This window comes from Piliocolobus tephrosceles, unplaced genomic scaffold (assembly GCF_002776525.5).
Source record: "Piliocolobus tephrosceles isolate RC106 unplaced genomic scaffold, ASM277652v3 unscaffolded_11044, whole genome shotgun sequence".
Classification (NCBI taxonomy): Eukaryota; Metazoa; Chordata; class Mammalia; order Primates; family Cercopithecidae; genus Piliocolobus; species Piliocolobus tephrosceles.
The window spans coordinates 2,716-12,783 of record NW_022292138.1 but is presented as its reverse complement, the minus strand read 5'-3'; the positions used below and the strand labels follow the sequence as shown (position 1 = coordinate 12,783).

Genomic DNA, 10,068 nt, shown 5'->3' with positions numbered 1-10,068 from the left:
CAAGTCCAAAATTATTTTTACTAATTTTGGACTTGAGGTCCAGGGTCTTGGTCCTAGGATCTACTGGATCCATTACAAGCTTCTAAACCTCAACTGAGCATGGCTCATGGTGACAGGACAAGTGCCTGATGCTCTGGTATATAAAATAGGAAAAATAAGAACGTCTCTGCTTTAGAGTTGAGGTTAGAAGTGTGAAGTGCTTTGGGGACCCACAGGAGAGATGCTAGATCAGTTCCAAGTAGTCTATCATGCTTAAAGGATTGTCTTTCCATGACCAAAGAGAAAAGAGAAGTCGGAGTTTAGACGGGTTTTAAAAGTCAGCTAAAGGCTCCAACATTGCACCTGTGGTGAACAACCACAGGTAGTGTTGCATTCTTTACCTGGCATTTTTCGGGATAATATAGGAGCATTTAAAAAATAGATAAGTCAATGAATGCACTTAGGAGGACATTGGCTGCCGCTCCCGTCAGCTGAAATGTCAGCTATCTACCGTCTTATAAAACGCCCCGAAAAGCCTCTAAACCTTAGAGCTGGGCAATTTTTTAAAAAATCGGAACCACATCTCCCTGGCTTTCTGCAGTGTGAGTTCTGCAGCTCGGGGGACGCTGCAGTGTGATGTGGTGGAGAGAGCAAGCTTCACGGCTCCTGCCATCCTGACAGCGCCCTCCCTCCTGGGCTCAGCCTCCTGGTTCGCCAAACCGGAGGACTGAATTTATGGCTAGCTGGTCTCTGGGGAGCCTTCCAGCTCTGACATTCCCGCCTAGAATAGATCTTCCCGAAGGTTTCACAGACAGACCAGAGGGACAGAGCCGGGAAGGCGAAACAGGGACAGGCGAGAGACGCTGCTCCCAACTCGCAGAGGGAGAAAGCGTGTATTCCGGGCTGCCGGGGAGAGTGGAAAGGCAAGGACTGGTGACCACGGGGTTTCTATGCAGCTCCCGGGGAACCACAGCTGGATGGGGGTGGCGGGGAGACTGGGCGCCCACGGGAACGGGGAAGCGGGGAGGCGGCAGTGGGAGCCATGCAGGGTCTGGGCCCCCGGATGCGGGCAGAAGCGATGGGAGATCGGGGGAAGGGCAGCCCGGCGGGAGGCACAGACGACCAGGAACGCCCAGCCGCGAGACGGCTCAGCTCTGGCAGGGGTCCGGGCGCGCTGGGCGCGTGTGGGGACGCACCTGGGTCTCCTCCTCCGAAAGGCCGGCCTCGGCCGCGATGAGGCACAGCGTGGTGGAATCCGGGTGCTTGTCGACCTTGTTGAAGTTGTACTCCAGGATCTCTACCTGGTCCTCCGTGGGGCCGGTCGCGGTCTCCGCCGACATGGTCCCTGCGCGCTGCTGGGCAGGGAGAAGCGGTAGCGGTGAGCGAGGCTGGGGGCCGGCGGGACGCAGCAAAGGAAGGCGGTCGTTGCGCCGCCGGGCAGCCCCAGCCCCTGGCCGCCCCCTCCCGCGGAGCCACGGCCGCGCAAGTCCCCGGCGGCAGCAGACTGAGCGGGGGCTTACGGCTGCCCCCGACCCGGGCCTCCCTCCCCGGACGGAGCGCTGTTGCGGGCTGACTGCAGAGCCTGGCATCTGGCGCCTCCCGCGCCCCGGGGGACCCCTTGCAGCAACGCCCCCTGGATCCCTGCCTGCGACGGGGGCAAGATAGATGACTCCCCGGGTCCTCACCGCCCTCCGGCTCTAAGGAAGGAGTGAAGGAAGCGCGGGAGTGATTTTGATAAATCCCCTTAAAAGCCTTCTCCCGAAAGGGGGACCTCCCCTGGGGACAGACTTGACAGATCGCTTGAGTGGGTTCGCCCGAGTCCGCTGCTAGCCGGCCTCCTCGGTATGCGGCCTTCTGTCTCTGCAGTGGGTTGGCGCTTTGGGGCCCTCTCCAGGCAGGGCTGCACACCCCACCCTTCCTCCAAAAAAGTTACTCACAAGACAAGTTACTTCTCAAAGTTGGAGAGGTGGAGGCGGTGCTTTTAATGTCTTTCCATCTTACAGAGATGGAGATAGGTCCGCAGAGAAGTGAGTTAAGGCAGGGGATTGAGCCACGGAAGAAATTTCCACCTGTGGGCTTGCACGTGCCACTCTGCCGCTCTGCAACCTCCTCCTTTAACACTCTGTACCCGCTCTTTCTAAGTATGCTTTAGTGAGTCCCCGGCCTGCAGTCACCAGGCCGCTATTCCACAATGTACGGCAAAGAACTTGCCTCACTGTGTGCTCCCCGAGGGGAGGACTTGCAAGATGCAGCCAAAATCCAACTGAGGAGGATCCAGTCAGCTGTCCTTTAAAACTTCAGACTTCCCTGTGATTGTACTAAAAATGTACTATAAGGTCAGGAAAATGGGCCCATCACAAGCTTCATGATCTCTTGCATCTCTTTACTTTAAAGCCAACCATTACTCTAGCAAGTTTGAAGCAACATGACTTCCTGCTGGGTTACCTCCGTACCTACAAAGTCTCTGAATTGGGACCAAAAACTTAAAAAATTTAAAAATTGGCATATGTAACCCCATCCACCTCCTCCTAATTTAAGATGCATGCAGGTATAGAAAGTTGGAGTCTTCAAGATATCCTTGGCTGTGGGTTTGGCACACATGTCAGGACTAGACTGTCGCTAACAGTAAAAGACAAGGGCAAGTGTGGGAATCACGTTGGTTTGTTGTTTTAACAAACAATTGCAAAATCATCCAGCACAATCCTGAGTAGGTTGTGATGTGGTTTGTGCCTGGGATGAGCCACACTTCACTGATGTGCTGGTAGAATGTACCCAATGCTGTTATAACCTTCTCCACTGTGACTTGCATCTTCTACTTCCTAAATAAATGTCTTTACCTCTCCTTTGAGTCACTTTGAAGGGGCTTTCAGGCACAACGGAAAGTCATTCTACTGTGAGAGTCTGGCTCAAGTCACTTGCCAAGCCACCATGAAATCCCATGTTTTTAAGGGATTCTGTGCTTTCCCACCTAAAAATAATAGCACTGATTCCTGTCATGATGCTGGGCAGGAGAGGGTCATACCAGGTCAGAAACACTTCCTCTTCTGTGTGCATCCATTGCCCCTACCTTTGACACACAACTTCAGAGCTGAAAAGAACCTTGGAAATTACCTCTTCCAGTCTTCTTCTGTAACAGCCCAGGAAAATGAGCATAGGAAGACTAACTTTCTGAATGTTACCCAGCTGGTGACCTGTGCTCTGCTAGACCCTTCTCAGTGGGGCAGTCTGTCATTAGTCTGGTAGGAAAAATCAGGAGGGCAGTAGTCATAACGCAGGCAGGAGCTCACTGCCATTTTGAATGGGCATGGACTCTCCTAGTAGGACACCAATTCTAGCCAAAGTTGCCCACGGGAACAACCTATCACTGCTTGCTTTGCTTGAAAGAAAACAAGGGCTGGGAGACCGCTGCCTCTGATTTTACTTCTTGCCTTAGAAAGGTTCCAGCTGATTTTATGTAACATAGTTGTGCTGGCTCTTCCATGAAAATTTTGGCTTTGTCTTTGTAGAATCCTCAGTCCTTCAGAAATATTAATTTCTAAACTGAGTGTTCTGCATATACTTTCCCCTCTTTTTTGGTTATTTAATTCCTGTTATAAAACTCAAGGGCTGCTATTGGTCTTACATTTAATTTAGTGCATTTTATTTTTTTAGATTTCTGTGGCTTATTGTTACAGGACTTTGTATGAGATTTTGTGGAGAGGTCCTGGTTAACTTTAAAGAACTCCTTGGGTTAGTTGACTGAGAACCATTGGCCTTGGTTAGCTGCTAAGACTTGTGGGAGGACCACTTGAAAGCACCTACTTATCCAAGGTACACCAAGCAAACCTGATTTCTAGAAATGAAGGTGGACAATCTCCATAGTCAAATGTATCTGTTATTTCTCTGCAAAGCTCTCAGCCCTTTGCTTAACAAATGTTTGCTGTTACTTCCTTTCTTCTCTCACTCTGTCTCTCTCAAAGAAGATATAAGTCAAACTGGCTGGGTAACCTTGGCCTTATAAAGCTTTTCAACTATTTCCAGTAAGAAAACAGTTGAGAAGTTTCTCTGAAGATAGTCTAAACAATTTCAGATTAAAAGAACTAAAAATACTTTAAAGCTACTCAAACGTTAATCTTAGCACAAGTGTTATTGTTGTGGCTACTCATATCTCATCAAACATTCAAAGAGTAATTTGTCCTGTGGTTGTAGTTTTTCTTTGTGGTTGGGGGAAGACATTGCATAAGCGTTTTCAAGATGTTAAATGCAAGCTGCTGGCTTTTTTCTAAATTAATTCCAATGCCTGGCGTAGACAGTTGTGTCAACCCAATGGCTCTACTTTTGTCCCCTGATCCTGTAATCATTTATTTTAAAAGTATCTACCTATATAAACTAGCTCACAAAAAGCGCTATCAACTGGGAATCTTTGGTTATCTTTGTAGTAACCAAAAAATTGCTTTGGCCTCACATTTGCCATCTTATCCTCCCTCTCCCGGCCATTCTGACCTCTTTGTAATAGCATTAATATCAAACCAAGAGAAAAAGGTTATCAATGGCAGATTCTCCAGATTAACCCAGAGTCCTGTGGTGAGTTGGCCAAAAGGGAAACAAGCCAGTGGATTTTTCTTTAGTCTATATTTCTTTTATGTTCACTGTGAACTTCCTGGAAGCAATGGGCTCTTGAAACATTTTGTATTTTCCTAAGTGAGAAAAATGATGTGTGGCCACTTCCGCAAAAGAAGTGGTGGGTCTTTGGAAGGGGATGGGGTCTTCCACTTCGTCACTTATTCAGTTACTCTGAAGAGGGTAGGAGAGGGCATCACCCAAACTGTCAAGGCCCCCCAGAAATTGAAAAACAGAAGTCAAGTATTCATCTGCCTCTCCAGGCTAGCACAAAAGCTGGAGAGAGAGAGAGAAAGAGACAAAGAGAGAGAATTGTTCTTTTAAGTATAAACTTGGCGGTTGGTATCCTTAAGCTAATAGCAGTGCTTCTCAAGCCTGGATGGGCTTCAGAATTACCTACGGAAATGTCTAAGCCCACCATAGACCTCTTGAACCAGAACTGCATTTTAGAAACCTAGCACGGGAGAGACACAAAAAGTATTTCAGCTCTTGAAAAGATTTGCAGTTTAACCATTAAAATCAATTCTAAATATTCTTATGCCTTATATCTGCTCTAATGCTGTATATCATCTTAACATTTAAGTAGATGGTAGGTTGAAGTCATTTTAAAGGAATAAGCTTTTAGAAGTAGATATTAGAGTGATTAATTTAAACCTAATGCTATTAATCTTTTGTATATGTGGTCAGAAATGGGGAAAATGCCTTTAAAATTATAAATTAGCAAAAGAAAACAGATATTCTCCTATGCTTTCAAAAGTTCAGGAATGAAATAAAACTCTTTTAAAAACCTTTCAGAAAAATGCATTCTTGTGTTGAGATCAGAGTTTAAGATAGCAAATCATCGAAAGGAAAACTCCTTCCAGTTCATCACACACATTTTAATAAATGACTTAGATGCCAGAAATCACAATGGAAAAGATTTGGCAATCTTAAGTATGACTGTTCTCCTCTAATTCCTTAAATTTCCCTGTGAGGGAAATGTTAAAAATTAAGTTATTATTTATGTACAAAACATATTCAATACAACTTGGAACCGAAGATTACTCTGAATACATCCCAAATACATAGCATCATTCCTACCTTTATGGGAACAAGATCCCAAATCTAAATAGGAAAATGCATTTTAAAATGTTATATTGATTTCAACTTTACATATTTAAAAAAACCTGAAAGAAATCTCACAAAATGTTAACAGTGGTTATATCTAGATTGTGCAACTATGGATTTGCACAATCTAAAACATTTTCTTCTTTATATTTTTCTGCTTTTTCAAATTTTCTATAATAAGCATTTATGACTTTGGGATTTGAAAAAAAATTTTTTTTCCCCTATATAACAATGTCCTCAATCAGACCAGTTGTCCACCTTGCTCAAAATTTTATTTGATTATTGTTACCAAATAAAATTTTTGGAAAAGTATAAGAGTTGTTTTCCAAGACTATTTAGAAGATTAGGGAAGTAAATATTTTCATTTTTCATGCAAATATTATTAGGTGTCAAATGGATATATGTAATGTACATGTAAGTTATGAAGCATAAAATAAACACTAGTGAACCCCACTCAATTTAAGAATTAAAGCATTACCAAGACTATGGAAGCTATCTGTTTTTTGCCCCGAGTCCCATTCCCTTGCTGACCTGCCCCCAGAAGAAAAACACAATTCTGAATTTTGTATTAATCATTCTTTTGCTTTTCATTTTATTTCAATTTTTTAGAGGCAGGGTCTTGCTGTCACCCTCAGGTTGGAGTGCAGTGGTGCCATCATAGCTCACTGTAACTGGGCTTAAGTGATCGTCAGGCCTCAGTCTCCTGAGTAGCTGGGATTGCAGGCATGAGCCACTGCATCGTCACTGCTTTATAAATTAGCTCTATCACATATGTATGGATCCCTAAAAGAACATTTTTTTTTTAGTTTTGCTCTTGGGTTGTATAAAAATGGTGTCATACCATATATAATTTTTCTGTAAATTGCTTTTTTCACTCAACAGTGTTTCCAAAACAAATTCACATTCTGCATATAGAGAAGTTCATTCATATTCAATGCTGTTTTTATTTTATAAATATACAATTTATGTAGATGTCTTTTCCTACTGGTGGATATCTAGGCTGTTTCCAGATTTTTTTCTATTTGAACATTGCCTCTCTGAACATTCTTGTATATGCCTTCTGCAGCCTCTCTATGAGGATTTCTCTAGGGTATACAATAGGGGTAGAACTCCTGGTTTACAGAGTGTGTGCTGTTTAGCTTTACAATATAATGTCAACTTGTATTTGAAAGTTGTTGAACAAAACTATCCCCCTTACCACCAGTGTGTGGAATTTCCTTTGCTCCGAATCCTCATCAACACTTGTACGGTCAAACTTAGTTTTTGCCAAACTTGTTGAGTGTTCTATTTATCCATGAATAGTATCTAAGCCTTCTTCAGCCTGCATGACATCTTGGGGCTAAAAGTTTCCATATGTTTACTGTTTACTGTGTAAAAATATTTCCTGTTGCAGCCCAAAAGAGGAGTTGAGGTATTTTGTGAGAGTTATGGACTCTGTTTCCAGGCTAACCCAGTTATTTCCATTGGTCACCAAGAACAAAACAAATAAAATGTATAGAAAACTAATTACTAAGACCCTTTGTCTGTATCATGCTAAAAATGTTCCCATTTTCCCTTCTACAGAACTCCTGGGAGTCAGGATTTGATTTTGCGCTTTAAAATGTGTTAGCCATATTAATTATTAGTCCCTCCCACAAAAGTAAATATCAAAGTCTCCAGATGAAAACCACAGATATAGATTGAAAATGACCAATTAAAGAAGAAGAAATAAGGGAGAGATGGCAAGTGTAAAAGAAAAATGAAAATAAAGTGTAAAAGAAAGATGGACAGAAAACTGTTAAGCTGTGGGTTTAAAATAGGATATACATGTAAACTCAAATAATGAGCTTAAATGCTTAAACAGCTAAGTGCCAGTTCAAAAGCAGTTTGATATTACTTATTTTCATTTCTCTCACAATTCTCTCTTAGAAATCAGAATGGAATTAGTTCTATTTTGAGGTTTTTTTTAAAGAGTTAAATTGTCTACAGCATCAGAGGAAGACTCAGAATTCTACCTTTTATTCTGCCTATAGCAGCTAAGGCTCTTGATTTAATGAGCATCAAGATTGATTCATTCGTCCAAATGTATTATTTTCTTTCTTTCTTTTTTTTGATGGAGTCTCACTCTGTTGCCCAGGCTGGAGTGCAGTGGTGTGATCTTGGCTCACTGCAGCCTCTACCTCCTGGGTTCAAACGATTCTCCTACTTCAGCTTCCCAAGTAGCTGGGATTACAGGTGCACACCACCACACCCTTCCTTATTTTTGTATTTTTAGTAGAGACGGGGTTTTGCCATGTTGGCCAGGCTGGTCTGGAACTCCTAACCTCAAGTGACCTGCCCACCTCTGCCTCCCAAAGTGCTGGGATTACAGGCATGAGCCACTGTGCCCAGCCCCCAGATATATTTTTCTTATGCTCTATTGATGTCAGAGGTTCTAAGATATCACCAAATCACCTATTTGAATCTTTAAGCTCTAACTTAATCATCGTGTGTCCCTTTAGTGAAGAGTTAGGGCTGGAGGCAGCGCATCGTTTCTTTCCCACTGTGGGATATAGGCCATTGTCAACCTTCTCCTGCTTCATTACTTGGCTACTGGGGCGACATTCTTTGAGACTTTCATGCATCTCTTTAAAAAGCCCTAACATCTACTTGATATTAGGCAATAAAGGAATAAAAAATGGAATCTCTCCTTTCAAGTTTTGTTCTGATTCCATTCCATTTTTTACAAGAGTAAATTGAAATACAGACGATCTGGGCAGGTTGTTCTTTTGTTCTGCAAAGTCTGAGCTCTTAACTTTTGACCCCATGTAACAATTACAGGTACATGCCGAACCACTTGCTAATTCAGGACAAGCAAGCCTGCTGTTCTCCTAGAACACGCTGCACTTGACTTGATGAGGCAGGAAGATTGAGATGACAACTATACTTGAATCCATGCCATTCCCACTGGTCACCAGTGACCACACCCTCCTAGGTACCTCTTATTCCTGCAAGTTTTGTCAGATCAAGGTGTCATCAGGTTTGGTTTTTGATGTTTCAGCCCTGCTACGGGATGGTATATATCTCAGTAGTTAATCCATCTCTTAAAAACACTAAGTGCTGCTTTTTGAAAATTTTCAGTTCTGCATATACGATGTGTGCTTTTTTTTTTTTTTGAGATGGAGTCTGGCACTGTCTCACGGGCTGGTGTGCAGTGGCACAATCTCGGTTCGCTGCAACCTCCGCTTCCCGGGTTCAAGCGATTCTCCTTCCTGATTAGCTAGGATTACAGGCACCCGCCACCACACCTGGCTAATTTTTTGTATTTTGAGTAGAATCGGGGTTTTGCTATGTTGGCTAGGCTGGTGATGAACTCCTGACCTCGTGATCCACCCACCTTGGCCTCCCAAAGTGCTGGGATTACAGGCGTGAGCCACTGCACCCGGCCTGATGTGTGCGTTCATAGGTACTCTGTGTAGTTGCTGAACCAGTTTGCTATTTCCCAGGTCCTCCTTTCTAGGTTGGCTTTCCTCTTGCCTTAGGAACCACTCTGTTTTAGAAACATGGCAGAATTAAGAACAAAATGAAATCGGAATTAATGTAGAAAAAAGGTCAAACAATCAGAAGTCTTCTGTACTAATTACCTGAAATGTCACTTTGCTGAACCTCCATTTCATTTATGTAAAGAAGGAATATAATAATGTCTACCTTTGCCTAGTTCACAGCTTTATGGTAAAGTTCTTATGATGTTATTATAGGGAACATGTCTCTCAACTGTAAAGTGCTTGCTTAGAAGATATTATTATATTTTTTTGAGATGGAGTCTCACACTATCACCCAGGTGGAGTGCAGTGGTGTGATCTCAGCTCACCAAAACTTCCACCTCCTGGGTTCAAGCGATCTCCTGCCTCAGCCTCCCTAGTAGCTGGGATTACAGATGTGTGCTACCATGCCTGGCTAATTTATTATTATTATTATTATTATTTTTTTTAGTAGAGACGGTGTTTTGCCATGTTGGGCAGGCTGGTCTCAAATTCCTAGCCTCAAGTGATCCACCCGCCTCAGTCTTCCAAAGTGCTGTCATTACAGGCGTGAGCCACCATGCCTCGCCTGCTATTACTATTCTTTAAACAGCTATGAGCTAGACTTTCAGTAAAGTATCCCCTGGAAAGCAAACCAGTAAGAAGAGCTTATAAATTTCACTTCTGGGTTACAATCTCTTATCTTTCTGGAATGGTAAAGCACAATGGTTGAAATTAAACCCCTTTAAAAAAAAAAACAAAAAACATCCAACGCTGTATATGTTGCTTTATTGTAACATGTATCCCTGCATGGAACTTCTCAAGAACGGCATGGCAGGGAGGAATGTGATATCATAGGCATGTTTTCTCATTATACACTTGTACATTGTGCATCGGGTTATAC

The 10,068-nt window shown here is 43.2% G+C and overlaps 1 protein-coding gene across 6 annotated transcripts; it reads right to left on the bottom strand.

Moving 5' to 3' along the window:
- Positions 1 to 84: 84 nt before the first annotated feature.
- On the bottom strand, positions 85 to 2,494 carry HOPX (HOP homeobox). Of its 6 annotated transcripts, none has more exons than XM_026450057.2 (2): positions 1,917 to 2,494; positions 85 to 1,331 (listed from the first exon to the last, which is right to left on the bottom strand). In XM_026450057.2, the coding sequence occupies exon 2, from the start codon at positions 1,317 to 1,319 to the stop codon at positions 1,128 to 1,130; it is 192 nt and encodes a 63-aa protein (XP_026305842.1). In that variant the 5' UTR covers positions 1,320 to 1,331; positions 1,917 to 2,494; the 3' UTR covers positions 85 to 1,127. The 6 variants fall into 6 exon arrangements, with proteins under 6 accessions (XP_026305842.1, XP_026305841.1, XP_026305838.1 ...); XM_026450056.2 differs by having other exon boundaries at positions 85 to 1,334; positions 1,917 to 2,488; XM_026450053.1 differs by lacking the exon at positions 1,917 to 2,494 and adding an exon at positions 1,665 to 1,906 and having other exon boundaries at positions 85 to 1,334.
- Positions 2,495 to 10,068: the final 7,574 nt, after the last annotated feature.

Bases quoted from the DNA above. Each gene is read 5' to 3' on its own strand.
- HOPX (XM_026450057.2), bottom strand. From the start codon at position 1,319: ATGTCGGCGGAGACCGCGACCGGCCCCACGGAGGACCAGGTAGAGATC.